General features: G+C 43.7%; 2 protein-coding genes across 2 annotated transcripts; both read left to right on the forward strand.

Moving 5' to 3' along the window:
* Positions 1–398: 398 nt before the first annotated feature.
* LOC127031155 (olfactory receptor 6F1-like) lies at positions 399–4,258 on the forward strand. The gene is made up of 2 exons (XM_050917923.1): positions 399–440; positions 3,320–4,258. The coding sequence occupies exons 1-2, from the start codon at positions 399–401 to the stop codon at positions 4,256–4,258; spliced, it is 981 nt and encodes a 326-aa protein (XP_050773880.1).
* Positions 4,259–12,697: 8,439 nt separating this feature from the next.
* Positions 12,698–13,630, forward strand: LOC127031245 (olfactory receptor 5V1-like). Its single transcript, XM_050918001.1, has one exon. It carries the CDS (start codon positions 12,698–12,700, stop codon positions 13,628–13,630), a length of 933 nt encoding a protein of 310 aa, XP_050773958.1.
* The last annotated feature ends 3,791 nt before the right edge of the window (positions 13,631–17,421 follow it).

Genomic DNA, 17,421 nt, shown 5'->3' on the forward strand with positions numbered 1-17,421 from the left:
GCTGATGAAATAAGCCATCCTGAGTCGAACACTTTTTCATTGCCTGAATGGAGCACATAAGAAGACAGTAGTATATAAAAGATAGATAGATAAATAGATGTCAGTGCCATAGAAGAGAGAGAGAGAAAGAAAGAAAGACAGCAGACAGTAGTATATAACATATATGTAGTTCATTTTCAGTTATAAGTATATACTAAGATATACTGATAATCTCTTAAGGATATTTGATGGTTGATTTCATTAGAGCAAGTTGTGTGCTTGAATCTTTTGAAAGTGTTCAAAAGGTGTGTGTCAGAGAAGCAGAATTATTGTCTGTTTTTAAAAAATAATAACTGTGTTGGTTTTTCTCTCCATGCTTAAGAGAGCACCTTTTTTCTACACTTGATGTGTTAGCAGTTATGTTTCATTCAGGATGCATCCACAGAACTGCCACCCACACAGTGAGTATTCTGAAAGGTCTTTGAATATCTACCCAGAATGCTTAGAAGTTACACCAGTTTAAATGAAATCAGAATGTGGTGGTGGTGTTGTTATTCCTAGCATTCAAGTTAATACTAGTTTAGAGCAAATTGCACAAATCCCTCAGAAATTCAATGGATTTGGGTTCATAATTCCCTCAAGCATCTTAGAGCATGCAATCCTATGATTCTGCATTGCTCTCACTCTCCAGTATAAAAAACTTGTTAGGCAATTTTACCTGTGTAGGTTCTGGTCAGTTTCTTTTTGCTGTCTTGCAGATTAATTGTAGTTTTGCAAACTATGCAGAGATACTTTATATCTTCCAAAATTAAACCATCTTCCCCCATTTATGGTAACTTTAGAGAAGAAAGAAAGAAAAGGAAAGAAAGAAAGATTCTAACCATTCTATCACCAATAGAATTATTTACTACATTCATGTCAGTGACTCTTGTGGGAACACCCTGAAGACAGTGCAGTTTGCAGAAAGACTAATTAAACTGAAGAAAATGGGATCACACTTTATATTAGGGTTCCCTTTATAAGTCCTTTAGAAACATGCTTGGAAGCATCAAATTTTTATTGGTAAATGACGATAAACGTTGATTTCACCACACACCCAGAAAAATGACAAATATATTTTTATCCATAATCCAAATTAACAGGTAAGGAAGGAAAATGCTGCTTAAGGGTATTTGATTTGCTTATTTTGCCATGTGATCTTGACAGAGTTTCAGTTATAAATATTTAATGTTTTGAATCTCAACATTTACTGTCATTAAATAATTATTGTCTGACTCTGCTCCATGGTCTGGTCCACATAATGAACTGCAACTGTGAACATTTAATTGATAAATATGAAAATAAACACTTACAGGCGATAATATTGGGCAAATACGAAAATCTAAATCCATAAAAATAGAAAAGCAATGCTTTTAAAAATAAACATTGATATTAGCCATCAAAATTATGAGGAAAATGAATTCTTCCACGTCTATTGACAAAGTTTAATTTTAAGCATGATTTTAAGCATGTAAAGACATAAGCATTATATGTTCCCAGAGTTATAAGCACATCAGTAGAAAGTTTCAGAAATGGTTATATATTGAGTTTATAAAGACATTTGGAGTGATTGGCCTCAGTACAAATTGGTTAAGCATTTATTAAAACTTCAATTATTAATCCTTTTCAAACCTGAAATATGGAACCTTACTATAGAGAATACCCAGAATTAGAAGTGAATAGAGTCTGGAAATAAGGGGTACCATCATGGTTACCAATGGTTCAGAGGAGGTATAAGTCAAATATGCACACATTATCGTCAATAACAACAGAGGATTGTCCTTTAGATGTCCTTTAAGATGTCTCAAGGCAGACAGTCTGTTGATTCCCTCTTGGGCACCTGCATTGACCACTGTTAGAAGAGAGGATACTGGTCTAGGTAGACCTTAGATATGACCCGGCATGGCCGTTCTTATGTAAGTTATTTTTTCTGATGTTCTGGCTCTGTGGAGATAGTGTGTGCTAATAGCTTAGAACAGTGGTTATCAAACTTTGCTTTTCATGGACTACCTGAAAATTGCGGAGGGTCTCAGTGGATCACTTAACAATCGTTCCAAATGTTCGTACCCTTAGCTAACTATTCTAAGGCACTTTGGATAAAAGCGCTATATAAAAAAACCTTAATAATAATTAACATATTTTTATTCTACAAAAAAAGCACACAACTCATATTTTAATATTAGTAATCATACCTTTTTAATGTGATGGATGTGCCTTTCCTCCGCCGCAGCAGCCCCCAAGTTGGGGCTGGGAAGGAGAGTCGTCTCTCCCCAGCAGCCTCCACCCTGGATTTGGGGAAAGTTGCCTCTCAGGCTGCCGCAGTTCTGAAGTCCCAAATTTTCCCCACCAGCTTGTCTCACCCCACTGCCCCTCCTACCTACGCCATATTTCCTCCAAGGCCACAACCTCACCTTTCATGTGCGTCTTCTCAAGGGTCTAGGCACCTAATTAGTGAAGCCACACCTTCACGACTCCACTAATTAGATGGGCCTTCATTCTCTTCTGTGCAGCTGCTCAGGCGCTCACCTTAGAGGAAAATATCTGTGGACCACCTGAATGGAGCTCGCTTACCACTAGTGGTCTGCAGACCACAGTTTGAAACCTCTGGCTTAGAAAAAGTAACCAGGAATCAGAATGCTTGGGTTCTGTTTTCCAGGTCTGGGAGTGGGATGGAATCTAAGACTCGGAGGGCTAGGAGTCAGGACTCCTGGGTTCCATTCACAGCTCTAGAAAGGAAGTGGGGTCTCGTGGTTAGAGCAGAGGTCTGAGAGTGAGAAATCCAGAAGTCTGCATCTGGCTTTGAGAGGTGAGTTGGGCCAGTTTTCCTAGCTCTATGGGTGGAGCATAATCTAAGGCTGGGATTTTCAAAGGAAGTTAAGTGCCAATCTGCCATTGAAACTCTAGTTCTCAGAGATGACAACATACTCACATCTACTGAGAACTGAATATGCACTATTTCACATAAACTGTGTTCAGTATCCTGTAGGATACTGCTCTTTAATGTGATATGGGGGGGGTCTCATCAAGATAAGATACTTTTTTCCTAAGAGATAAGCTCTGGTTCAACCATTAGCTACTGGGCTTTCATTGATGGGATTATCCAACCTGTATGATACAGGAGGTCAGACTGTATAATCCCGTTGGGCTTTAACAATAAAATATATTCTCTCTCTTGCTCTCTCTCTTGCTCTCTCTCTCTCTCTTGCTCCATGACTGCTCACTTTGTTGTCAACAATGAGCTACAATTAATCAAGTCACCTGTTTCTTTGTCTTCCTTTTATGGTTTCTTGTGTTTTAACAGGGAGAGCACCCAATGGTGAAGGGAAATCAGACCAATGTGAGGGAATTTATTCTTATGGGGTTCCCTGGCTCTCAGTATGTGCAGATCTCTCTATTCCTGCTTCTCTTTTTCACTTACTTCCTGACGCTGATGGGAAACATCACCATCATCTCCTTAGTGGGGACTCACCGCCGCCTGCACACCCCGATGTATTTCTTCCTCTGCAATCTCTCCTTCCTAGACATTTGGTTCACTACGGGGTACATTCCCAAAACTCTTGCTCTCCTAGTGTCCCAAAGCAAAACCATTTCCTTCCCCAGTTGCCTCCTGCAGATGTACTTTGTCTTCTCCTTCGGCTGCACTGAATATCTACTTCTGGCAGTCATGGCCTATGATCGCTATCTGGCCATATGCCACCCATTGCGCTATAGCTCCATCATGAACAGCACATTCTCCATTCAACTGACTCTTGGATCATGGGCAAGTAGCTTCTTGACTATTTCTGTACTGGCGTTTCTGATCACCAGATTGTCCTTCTGCGACTCTACCATCATCAACCATTTTTTCTGTGATGTAGATTCTTGGATAGTGCTGTCCTGCACAGACACGCGCCTCGTTGAGATGGTATATATTACTATCTGCTTTATTGTCGTCCTTGGGTCCTGTGCCATCATCCTGGTCTCCTACATTTACATCATCTCCACTGTCCTGAGAATCCCATCTGCCCAAGCCTGGCAAAAGGTCTTTTCCACTTGCTCTGCCCATCTCACCGTTGTGGTTATATGGTACGGCTGCTCCATCTTTCTGTATATCAAGCCATCCAAACAGAACTCGCTGGAAATGAACAAAGTTGTCACCCTCTTGAACACTATCATGACACCATTGCTTAATCCTTTCATTTACACATTAAGGAACAAAGACATTAAAGAAATCTTGAGAAAGGCATTCAGTAGGACATAGGGTGACCAGACAGCAAGTGTGAAAAATCGGAACGGGGGTGGAGGGTAATAGGAATCTATATAAGAAAAAAGACCCCCATATCGGGACTGTCCCTATAAAATCGGGACATCTGGTCACCCTAGTCCAATGCCCTGGATATAATTGATTTAGGCAGGAAGTGAGGGGAAATCAAGTGGGAAATGTTGATATTTTGACATTTGTTTTCATTCTAAATCACAGCGGAAACAAGTATTTTCCAAATGTCTTTTGAAATGGAAATTGCAAAACAAACCCATTTCAAACCATTTGTTGTGGAGGAGGGGAATCAAAACTCCACTTCAAAATGTAATGTTTGTTTTGCAATTTACTTTATTATTCCATGTATTAGTTTAACATTATATCATGACGTGTCATGGTATAAACCCCCACTCTGAACCTTAGCGTCCAAAAGATGGGGTACCAGCATGAATTCCTCTAAGCTCAATTACCAGCTTAGTACTTGTAGCGCTGCCACCAACCAGGAATTCCAGTGCCTGGTACACTCCGGTCGCCTCAAAACCTTTCCCAGGGACCCCCAAGACCCAGTCCCTCTGGATCTTAACACAAGGAAAGTAAACCCTTTCCCTCACCGTTGCCTCTTCCAGGCTTCCCCTCCCTGGGTTACCCTGGAAGATCACTGTGATTCAAACTCCTTGAATCTTTAAACAGAGAGGAAAATTCACCTTCCCCCCTCCTTCTTTCTCCCCCTCCAAGACTCTCCCTGAGAGAGACAGTAATCCTAACACAGAGAGAAATTAGCCTCCCTCTCCCCCTTCCCTCCTTTCTCCCCACCAATTCCCTGGGGAATCCAGACCCCGTCCCCTGGGGTCTCACACCAGAATAAAAAAACAATCAGGTTCTTAAACAAGAAATTTTTAATTAAAGAAAGAAAAAACAGTAAAAATTATCTTTGTAAATTTGAAATGGAATAGGTACAGGGTCTTTCAGCTATAGACATTGGGAATACCCTCCCAGCCTAAGTATACAAGTACAAATTAAAATCCTTTCAGCAAAATTCCAATTTGAACTCCTTCCAGCCAAATACACATTTGAACTCTTCCCAACCAAATACACATTTGCAAATAAAGAAAACAAACATAAGCCTAACTCGCCTTATCACCTAGTACTTACTATTTTGAATCTATAAGAACCTGTATCAGGGAGATTGGAGAGAAACCTGGTTGCACGTCTGGTCACTCTCAGAACCCAGAGAGAACAACAACCAAAAACTAACAGCACACACACAAACTTCCCTCCCTCAAGATTTGAAAGTATCCTGTCCCCTGATTGGTCCTCTGGTCAGATGACAGCCTGGCTCACTGATCTTGTTAACCCTTTACAGGCAAAAGAGATATGAAGTACTTCTGTTCCATTAACTCTTAACTATCCATTTATGACAACATGTCAGTAGTGTGCACTCTACGGCATGCCTTATTATGTCAATTTTTCACAATTTAACAATAAAAGAGTCAAAATATTCTTTTCTTTTCTCATTTATTTTTTCTCTTCCCTTTTTCCTTTTCACAAACAAAACAAACCACTGATGCAATGGGGAACACCACTGCATTTTGCAACTGGACCATAGGAGCAGACTTCCCCGGTAGCCGGGGGGAGTGCTCAACCCCTTCCCTGACCCAGGCCCTACCTCCACTCCACCCATTCCCCCAGACCCATGCCCCTACCCCTCCTCTTCCAACCCCTGCTCTGCTCCCACCTGACCTCTTCCCCTCCTCTTACCTCCCCCTCCCCTGGCTTCGCTCCATCCCCACTCCTTCCCCTCCCTCCCGGGGCCCCAGGCACAACATGAAACAGCTGTTTGCGGTGGGCGGGAGGAACTGGGAGGGAGGGGGAGGAGTAGATCCGCGGGGCCACGGGTGGACGAGAGGTGCTGGGGGAGCAGGGGGTGAGGGGGGAGCTTGGCTTATGGTGGGTGCTGAGCACCCACTAATTTTTCTCCGTGGGGGCTTCAGGCCTGGAGCACTCACTGAGTCGGCACCTATGAGCTGGACTCCATAGTGAACAAGATAAGAAATTTTTCAGTCTTTTGGTTCTTTTCACAGCACTGCCAGGTACTTGCAATGAGTTGGGATTCTGCACTTCACCTTCTCCATCTGGCACTTAACCTATTTGAGAATCACACGTGAACCTTGCTAGACATTCTTATTTCAAAAAAAACTAGAGATGTCTGTGTCTATGGACCTGATCCCCCTCCCTCTCATTTTCTCTAGTCTAAATCAGGAATAGCTCCCCTTACCTCAATGGGTCAGATCCCAAGCAGGTGCAAATTGGCCATACCTCCGAATGGGGCCAGTTTCCCAGCTGGTGTGAATCCGCATAGTTCCAGTGCACACAGTGGGGCCACCTCCACTAAGACCAAAAGGATAAAATGCCCAGCTGGTGTAAACTAATAGAGTTATTTCAGTCAACAGCAACTGAATACCTGGCACCATCAGCAGTGCCCGACTAAGAACTATTCATTGGGCCGATCCTGCCAGCTGTTACTGAAGAAAGTACTTCTTACCCCAGTGATCTCATTGCTACCAATGAAACCACTGGTGTCAGCAGACCTACTCACGTGAGTAAGGATTTTCTGGATTAGGCACATCTGAGGGTGTGCAGGACTCAACGCCTGACTAATGTGGTTAACAGAAGGACAAACGACTGACCGGATAGTTCACTCGCGCCAGTTTTTTGCACTGATTTCTCTCCAATAACTTCAATGCAGCAACATGGGATTTGCCTCAGTGAAAGTGATGGGAGAATTTGGCCTGATCCTTTCTCACAGCCAGACCAAGCCTAAGGGAGTTAGACATCCACCTGGGATTCACAAAGGAGCTTAAGGGAATCTGGGTCTCAATTCCCATTGAAATTCAATGGTAGGTGGGTAGCTAACTGCCTTAGGCACTGCTGGAAATCACACCCCCTGGTAGCCTTGAAAATTACAACTTGTGTGTTTTGGATGTGCTGGATCAGGCTGGTCAGATAAAACACACGTGCTTAACTTGAACCTTATATTCATCCACAGGGCATATATATAGTGTGGGCAGCATCCTAGATATGTTCTAGGAATTATTTTGGAGAAGTTCTCTGGCCTTTGCTATTCAGGGGGGCTGACTAGATTAGCACAATGGTCCTTCCTGGCATCAGAAACTATGAATCTAAGCATTACATTCTTCCCCATCTCTTTATCCTAGTCAGTGTCCCCCAGCCCTAACGTAGAGGGATGATCTGCCTTTCTTTAGAGTACCACAAATCACCCTTGATCGAAAGGAATCCCCATGGTGAGTTGCTACATCTCTCTGTTAATGCAAAGCGACATTCATCCATGAGCAGAGTCAGCATATAGCCAATTAAGCCCTGGAAATAGGACTTCTATGATCCCCATGAAACAGTTGCACCAAAGCCACAACTTTGGGATGACTTGGTAAGAGGAAGCTGGATTTACTGGACTTTAGCGGTGCATAGACCTTGTGTTTTACAGACATTGGCTTTGTGTTTTCAGAAATAAACTTTTCATAAGAAAAAAACTTACAATTTATCTCCTCCTTTGTCTCAGTGCCTATTATTTACCACCATCATATACAGTCTATTTACTCCTTTTCCCCATTCTCAAACCTATGTCCGTTTCTCAGTGAAGTTTAAGGCTGGCTGACCATGTTGCCTTCTTGTGGTAATTATATATGTTTGGCTAGGAGCTTCAAAGCACTGTAGGGGAGATGAAATGATTTGCTATTAAAGTGTCTAGCTCCTTAGGCTGTTTTGAAAATAGGGGCTTAAATCTATCCCTTTTTTATTCACTGTTGCTGAGATTGGATACCTAAACCCTGTGATAACCCATTGCTCTCATTGTTACGCACTACGGAGCCTTGCTTAAGGGCTGACCCAGCCCAGTGTTAGCGGGAGCTCGTTACAGAGAGTGAACTTCAGGGAGCTTTTCCCAGGGGGAACAAAGCAGCATTTAAACAGGTTTCAGTTCTCAAGAAATCCACTGTTAGTCTTGGAGTCACCTTTGTTCCACTTCCACAGATAACCCTACATACCTGGAGTGGTTTCACTGCTCCAGGGAAAGGGTGCAAGAGTCAGGATAAGCTCTACCCTGACATCTGGTGGTGAATTGTGGCAAGTGTGGAAAAGAACTTCAGGGGCTTATCTTGTTTGCATAGGCACACCCAACTGCCTAGCATGAGCCCATAACAGCCCAAAATGGTCACTTTGGCTGCTGTGGGATCCCCAGTTTCTCTGTTATTGGGACAAGAGGAATAAAGTGTTGTTACCCTGATCATGTGAATCAAAGACAATGACACTGTTTTATGACAGAGGGTCTCACCATCAACTAAGTAGCACTCGCTAGACAAGGGACATGGGTTCCAAAACCCAGTGAATTGAGAGAGGCTGGGAGTTGGTATTTGTATTTAGTGGTGGGGGCCTCTTGTGTGAGCCTGAAACATCAAGTGTAATGCTTCTTCTCTCCACTGTTAAATATCAGAGTTAATTTTGATTCTATTAGGAGTTTAGTTACAGGATGCTGAGCTGAGTTCAGTTTGGGCCAATGGTGCACCAGGAGTGGGTCTTTTCTGTTACAAGCTGAAATTGCTAAAGTTATTAAGAGCTGAGATCACTGAGTGCTGTGTTAGCTAGTGAGGGAGCCTGAACCTATATTGCTAAACAGCTAGTGGAGCAGTGTTTGGGATGGCTGGTGGTGTGGCAGAGCAGAGAAGTTTGTGGGATGGTTGGAGCGGCTCACGGAACAGTGAGAGGTACAATTTATGAGGACAGCTGGAGTGGCTCATGGGATGGCTGGAGGAGCGGAGCGGCTGGTAGAGCAGTTCATGGGATGGCTGGTGGTGTGCAGTAGTAGCACAGCGGACCAGTTTGTGGGATGGTTAGAGCGGCCCACGGAACAATGAGCAGTGCAGTTTGTGAGGACAGCTGGAGTGGCTCACGGGAAGGCTGGTGGAGCGGAGCGGCTCATGGTGAAGGCTGCAGCAGAACCCCACGGAGAGGTGGGGCAGTTGGCCTTGGACCACATAAGATGCCCCTTAACACTCCACATGCTCCCCCATTTCCACCCAGGTGTGTGGGGTTAAAACTCTGCAGATAAATATTTGAACGCCGGGGCTACACTGACTGGGGACAGAGATTTTTGAGTTGTGGGACTTTTGGGACCTTGGGTGATTCTTGGGTTGCTGGACTCAAGAGACTTTTAGGGTATTGGACCTTGGGGACTTTGGGTGATTTTTGTGTTGCTGGACTCAAGAACCAAAGGGAAAGGACATGACCCAGTTTGCTGGGGTGGGTCTTGGCTCATGGTTTGGTCTATGAACTCTAGTTGTGGTGTTTTCCCAATGTAATGCTGATGTAGTTTACCTCATATTATTAAACATTTTTGGCTATACCAAGACTCTGTGCTTGCAAGAGGGGAAGTATTGCCTCTCTGAGGCACCCAGGGGTGTGAGTAAGATTTGCCCAGGTCACTGGGTGGGGGCTTGAGCTGGTTTTGCATTACGCTGTTGGGAGGGGACCCCTATATACTGAACCCGGCCCTTGATGCTATCAATTCGGCCTGGCAGAAGGGTTACACATAGACATATTGGATGCTGGAGATGCTGATTACAGACCCAGATAGACAGGCTAGGTAGCCAAATCCATACATCAGTAGGTAAACTAAGAAAATAGAAAGAGAAAATCACAAGTCAGAATGATCTCAACTTATGTTTGATCCATGTTTAAAAGGCAGATGAGTTGATTCATATTTTTATTACTTATAATCTTTCTATTGTTTCAATTTCAAAGGACCAGATGCGGCTCTACTTGTCTAGGGGTGGATCTGTCTGAAGAGTCCCCTTGACTTCTGCCTGGATGCAGCAGTCTTCTCCCGCACAGTCAGTTACAGCGCAGGGGCCATGGCTGGCAACCCAGCTACTTTCGCTCGCTCACCACAACAAATGAGATCAGTTGGTGCGCGTTAGCCAGTGTGTGTGTGTGTGTGTTAGGGGGTTGCAGAGCATTCTCTGAAGCAGGCACTTAGCTTTGGAATTCACTTTGCACAGAATCTGCCTGTGGTGGCATTCATATTCTAACACAAGATCTCCTTCCTTGAGTGTTTGTCTGATGAGCTGATAGTGGGGAAAAGATTTAGTTTGTGTCTGGGAGGCATTCGGGGTTAAACATAGATGTGACATTGGACAGAACACTGGCTTAATTCCCAGTTCCACTAGAAATCAATGTCAAAATAGCCACTCGCTTCCAAGAGGGCAGGAGAGATTCTCTTATGTGTGAGCAGCCTGATATTCAGACTTGCGGGACACTGAGTCAGAAGTGCCAGTGGGTCAGATTTTCAAAGGAAGTTACGTTTCAGGCACAAAAGATTTAAGATTTAAGCACAAAATTCCCGTTAAAGTTCAATTGGACCCTTCTTTTTTAAATCATGTCAGCGTGCCTAGACAGTGTTTGCTGGGCACGTTACTTTATGATAATTATGAATGTCTCTCTGTATTACATATGGTGGATTTTTAAAAAAGAAATAGCTTTTACACCATACTAAATCTTTAAGCTGAAAAAGGAGAAAGCTACTGACTAAAATGTATCCGCATGAGTCACCAATAAATCCTGGCTGAACGGACTCAGTAGATTTGGGTAGTCAGGACTTTTGTTAAACCCTCTGCAGATTTCCTGCATTTTAGGTGCTCAAATTTATTCATTCTCCTTTGACATTCTATTCATTTTTCATTCCTCTCAGTACCTCATTTCTTTATTTCTTTGATCTTTCTGTGTATTCCTCTGTTGTGGTGAATTGTAATTTTTTCCTCTCATTTTCAATCCGTTTCACTGTCTGATTATGTTGCACAGTCTCAGACCAGATTTCCTTCCAGTAGCACTGAAACTCTTCCACCTTGCTTATTAGCTCTCTATTTTTGCCTATTCTGTTTTTACATCCATCAGATCAAATAATCTCCTAGGGTGTCTGGTGAAGAGACCGTTCTCTTGGTACTAATAACTTTGTGCTCAATATCTTTCAAGCCTATAACTCAGATGGCTCAGCCTTCATTTACATTGCCCCTTCACAACTCTCTCATCCAGTTGCTCTCTCCAAGGCCGTTTGCTTCTCTTGTCTCTTCAGATGGTTTTTCTCATGCATCCCATAGGCTGATATAAAAGCTTACTCTTCTGCTTTAACTTTCATTGCCATGAGGATGGCTTACATCCTCAGATGGCTTGATCCTAAACTGATGAGCTATCTGCATGCAGTTCTACATGACTAGTCTCCCCTTTCAGGTTTTCATTTGCATAAATTCTCCTCTTTGGAATAAAGCTCTCAGTTGTGCAGTTAGTCTATGCTTCGTCATTTCTTTCTCTGTTGTCATTTCTCTCCTTCCAGTGTTGGAGCATTTGTTTGCTCCAACCTCTCTCTTCTGGTTTTGCCAAAAGACAACCTCACATCACTTTCTAGTTTATAAGATGAGTCCTTTTCCCTCTCTTGTTGCAAACGATCTCTGGTTGTTTATTTGAACAGCTGAATGATACATTGGTTTGCCCACCTCCACACAACACACCCTGATAGGGGAGGAGGCAGTCAACCAGATAAGTTCATCTGACCCCCACTTTATGTCATTCATAATATTTATGAATTACCTGTATTTTCCATATTAGTTTGGGTTCACAGTCTATACACTGCTAGGTGGCAAACCGGAATTTCTAGGCCTCGGAGGTTTCTTTCACTTCCTTCACCTCCTCCTCATCTTCTTCATCTTTGTCTTATTCTAGAATCCTAGAAATGTTAATAAGCATCCATTCAATAAAATTCTACAGATAGTACATTCTGTATTTTTTGTAAAAGTATTTATAGAATTGGCCAGATCCCATGCTGGTGTAAATCATCCATAGCTCCATAGGAGTCAATGGGCCAAATCTCCAGCTGGTGTAATTCAAATGTAGCTCTGTTGAAGTTAGTGGGACAGATTAAAGAGATATTGGACCAGAGACAGAGAGCAAGAGCATGAATGACTGTATATGCTGGTGGTTAGAGTGCTCACCCTCCAATACAGAAGGGAGAGTATCCAGTCCTTCTGCTCCAAAGCCTCTTTTATTATTTAACCCCACAGTGGAACAGCTTCAATAGGAGAGACTGGGACAGTCATAGGAGCCCCTCAATGTCACAACTGAGCAGGGTTTTTGTGAATACCAGTGGGGTTTGATTCTGAGATTTAGGCACCTAAGATGGTAGGTAGGTGCCAAAGTCCTTCTGCGCAACTAGCCCATTTTGTCTATTTACTGAACACATTTTATAGGCTGTAGTCGGCCTCACTTTACATTCATCCTTTTGGTCAGATGATTTTGACAAGCCATTTCAATTAACTTCTATGTGTTAATTTCATTATTTTTTTAATAATCTGACAGATCAGATTTCCTCAGAGAGCATCAATGGGGAATCAAACCAAAGTGACCAAATTTATTCTCCTGGGACTTTCCAGTGACCCACCAATGCAGATTTTCCTATTCCTGGTGCTTGTAGTTATTTATGTAATCACTCTCATAGTGAATGTGGTGATCATACTGGTGATAAGGGCTGATCCTCACCTTCACATCCCCATGTACTTCTTCCTGTCTTATTTATCTTTTGTCACTATCTGCTATTCCTCAGCCATAATACTTAAGATGTTGGTTATTTTCCTAGACGAGAACAAAACCATTTCTGCTGATGGCTGCTTTGCCCAGATATTCTTCATTTTACTGCCAGATGGTGCTGAAATATTTATTCTCCCAGCAATGGCGTATGACTGCTATGCTGCCATCTGTGACCCATTGCGTTACATGGAGCCCATGAGCAAAGGGATCTGTGTTCTGCTGGTGAGTGGTGCATGGGTAATAGGCTTCATAAATGCCCAGCTTAACACAGGTTTTGCCCTCAGGTTGCCCATCTGTGGCCTCAATCAGACCAGCCATTTCAGCTGTGAGCTCCCTCCCCAGTTGCATCTGTCCTGCGCTGATACCTTCACTAATCAAGTGGTGCTTCTCACTTCTGCTGTGATACTTGGATCTAGCTCCTTCCTCTTCACCCTGATCTCCTACATTCACATCATCTCCGCTATCCTGAGGATACAATCGGCGCAAGGCAGGCGTAAAGCCTTCTCCACCTGCAGCTCCCACTTGATTGTGGTTGGTTTATGGTACCTGACAGGTTCTTTCCAGTACACAAAACCCAGCTCAGTCTCCTCTGTGGCTCTGGATGAAATGTTCTCCGTTCAGTATAACATCTTGACTCCAATGTTAAACCCCATCATCTACAGCTTGAAAAAGGAGGAGGTGAAAAGAGTACTAGGGAAAATATTGGGGACATGGAAGTTTCTCAAGTAGCGTTGATGACCTTATTTAATTTAATATTATTTATTTTTAAATCTGAAAGCATAGAATTGTGGATAACTAGTGTTTGAGACGTTCTCAGCTCAGGTAATGGACAGACACACTGAGACAAAACCACAACTGGTCTAAATCAGTGTGGCTCCATTCAAGTCACTGGGCCAGATCTCCAGTGGTACAAGAGTCACTGAAGCCCAGGTGACTGGATCCTGGGTCTCCTACTTCCAGAGTGTGTGCTCTGAGCATCAGGCTGTAGAATCATTCACACATTCCTCTCTTTCAACAGCTCTTTAATCTGGCCCAATGACTTCAGGGGAGCTCTGACCAATTTATACCAGCTGGCAATCTGGCCAATTCTATAAAAATAATCTCATCTATCTATTTCTGTTCTTTTCTATTTTACTAAATTGTTGGAAACCCATTTAATATCGATAGTATTTTACTGAATTCTATCCTATTAAAAAGCTCAAGCATTTTAACTAATGATAATAATAATTAATACATAATCTAATCAGTGGAGCCAATGGGTTTCCTCCCCAGGTAGGGCTAGATCCATTTGTGACATTGCACCCGATACTCTTTGTAGAAACATTGTTATAACATGATTTTGGTATAACTAATATGCATTTTACACAAGATGGTTCATGTAAGATCTCATTGGAAAGGTTATGATTTGCTGAACATGTTTATCCTATATGTATGCACATAACATGTCTGTATCTGAGGTTAGTAATATTAACTGTGTAACTATTATAACTGTGTTTGTACTTGGGGAATGCCCATCAGACAGAATGCTATCAGCCTGGAGGGGCCATTAGGGGGAACAATGGGACTTGGAAAATATTAGTCTCTCTCCCTCCTGAGAAGCTTCCTGAGATGCTGCTTTGACAACATTAGGTCAGGTGGTCATGTCAGCCGGTACAGGTTCCCATCTTGAGCTGGTATTTTTACACTGGAAGGGTCTGGAAAGCAAAGGATTCCTGCCTTATGTAAATTCTATTTAAAGCTGGGGAGTAAGTGGATCTTGGTTCACTCTTCACTGAATCCCAGCCCAAGATGACAACTGGAAAGATCTGAGAAATAAAGATGGGGGGAGAATTCTGGACCCAGGCAAGGCTGCCCAGAGGGGAGGGGGGAAGTGGGGCAATTATCCCCAGGCCCTGGGCTCCACAGAGGCACCCTGGAAGAAGGCTACCTCCCCGGCCCTGGCCCGACTCCACCTCCGCCCCTCTCCCGGAACCTCAGCGCATCCAGGAGCGTCCATTGACAGTGCAGTGTGGCTCTGGCGGGGCCTGAGCTCCTCCCCACTCAGAGCTGCATGGTAAGGGGGCAGGGCTGTGAGCTCCAGCAGGACCTGAACTCCCTCCCCTCGGCCTGGAGCTCGCAGCCCTGCCCCCTTACCATGTGGGTCTGAGTGGGGAGGAGCTCAGGCCCTCTGGAGCCATGCTACATCTGTCCAGGGACACTCCTGGATGCGCTGAGGCTCCGGGTGAGGGAGGAACCAGGGGTAAGGGGCGGGGCTGGGGGGGTTGGATAAGGGGCCAGAAGTCCTGGGGACAGGGCGGGGGCAGAGGTTGTAGGGAGTGGTCAGGGGACAGGGAATGGGGGGAGTGGATCATGGGAGTTCTGGGGGTCTGTCAGGACTCAGCGGTGGGGATGGATAGAGGTCAGGGCAGTCAGGAGACAGGGAGCAGGGGTCGGGTCCTGGGGTGGTGGTTGGGGGGGAATCTCTGGGGGATGGTGAGGGGACAAGGAGCAGGATGGGTTGGGGATTCTGAGGGGGTGGGCAGTCGGGGGGCAGGACGTGGGTGGGGGTCAGATTGGGGTCAGGGCCAGCCTGTTTGGGAGGAACAGCTTTCCCTACCCTAAAGCTCATTCAACAGTTTGAAGCTCGCAGAAGTGCCAGGCTGTTAGCTTTTCCATTAGGGCTACCATCCCTTTTACTTCTCAAATTCCAAAATATAGTCTATATTTAATTTCAGTGCCATAGGGAGATTCATATCAGGGGAGGGTAGCTTCATTTAAAATTAGCTACTGAAGGAGGGATCACATGAGAAGAGCAATATCCTTCCCAACCCTACCAAGGGAGACCCCCCTTCCCCTACATTCCATGAGGCTTCAGAGGGGTTAATTCAGTGGTTCTCAAACTTTTGTACTGGTGACCCCTTTCGCATAGCAAACCTCTGAGTATGAACCCCTTTGTAAATTAAAAACACTTTTTCATATATTTAACACTATTATAAATGCTGGAGGCAAAGCGGGGTTTGAGGTGGAGGCTGACAGCTCGCGACCCCCAGTAATAACCTCGTGACCCCTGAGGGGTCCTGACCCTCAGTTTGAGAACCCCTGGGTTAATTTAATTTTAGCACCCTGTCTCCATTCACCTGCATGTGCTATTTTGAGCATTTCAGTTTTCACAACATAGGCTCATCCCAGATTCTGGAACAAGCTCAAATGCTCAGTTCATGGAGTATGTACATAAGCTATACTAAAGACAAACCCACAGTAACCGTCTCCAGTTTGTTAGGGACCCCATGGAGCCAGTCTCTAGGAAACAGATAAATGCATGAAGGTTAAGTCCATTAATGGCTATTAGCCAGGATGGGTAAGGAATGGTGTCCCTAGCCTCTGTTTGTCAGGAGGTGGAGATGGATGGCAGGAGAGAGATACTTGATCATTACCCATTAGGTTCACTCCATCTGGGGCACTTGGCATTGGCCATTGTCGGTAGACAGGATACTGGGCTGGATGAACCTTTGGTTTGACCCAGTATGGCTGTTCTTATGTTCTAACCTAAATGAACCCAAAGTTATGGTGACATATATGAGTCAAGGAAGGCAGAAGAGTATCAGAAACCTGGCAAAATCTCTGACTGGATGGGCTCAGGCATTTGGTCACAAGCTGAAGTGGTTCAAAAGTTTTGGATTTTTTTTAAGCAGAATTTTTTTATTGTTCTTTAAACAATCAAACACAGCAAGCAGCAAATATTTGGCCACACACTTCTGAAACCCCAAACCATATTCAGGTTTTGGCAGACTAATTTCAGATTTTCAATTAAAAAACCACAACAAATTTTGAAGGAAAGCAGACATTGTGATTTGTTTCTGCTTTTTAAAAACCCCTAGTTTTCCATCCAAAAAAAGTTTTGACTGAAAATATTTGTCCAACCCTTTTAATGAGCTTTAGTGCCTTTTAGCACTAACTGATGCTGAGAACCAGTGATACCTTGTAAAGAAGTTTTCTCAAAACTGGGTTTGTGCCGAGATGCGGAAGGTTTATTTTTCCCAGATGTACATCTTTTGCTGTATTGGGCACTATATGCCTATTTATACGAACATGCGTGTTTCCTCTAAACCTATCAAATTGAAAAGTGAGATATACAAGATGTTAATTAGGCCTGAACTTTTTAGGGCCCTGAATTCTAGGCATTGAGGAAGAGACAAGAGCAGATTTTGAATACAATGGAAATGAAAATGTAAAGATGGGTGCTTGGAGTTACATGGCTGGTCCATTATTTCAAACCAGTGAAGTAGGAGAAATGTGAAGGTGGTACCAATTAACAAAAAAAACCTGAGGGAATCCAGGTGTAGATGGGTTGGCCATGTGAAAAGAAAATTGGAAGAATGTATAGGAAACAGGGAGTTTATCCTAGAAGTGGAGAGTAAGAGAAGGGTTGGGAGACCCAAACTGGATGGATGGATGTCATGCAAAAGGATATTATTAGCTGCACCGTCTCCAAGGAATTGCATTCAAGACAGGGAGTAAGGCTGCAGGAAGGTTTGAGTTGA

The sequence above is a fragment of the Gopherus flavomarginatus genome, chromosome 11 (genome assembly GCF_025201925.1).
Source record: "Gopherus flavomarginatus isolate rGopFla2 chromosome 11, rGopFla2.mat.asm, whole genome shotgun sequence".
NCBI lineage: Eukaryota > Metazoa > Chordata > Testudines > Testudinidae > Gopherus > Gopherus flavomarginatus.

What these genes read in the sequence shown, in the direction of transcription:
- LOC127031155 (XM_050917923.1), top strand. Translation starts at nt 399, where the DNA reads ATGTTTCATTCAGGATGCATCCACAGAACTGCCACCCACACA. An exon ending in ACAGAACTGCCACCCACACA is followed by an intron (nt 441 to 3,319) that starts GTGAGTATTCTG and finishes GTGTTTTAACAG; the next exon opens with GGAGAGCACCCAATGGTGAA.
- LOC127031245 (XM_050918001.1), top strand. Translation starts at nt 12,698, where the DNA reads ATGGGGAATCAAACCAAAGTGACCAAATTTATTCTCCTGGGACTTTCC.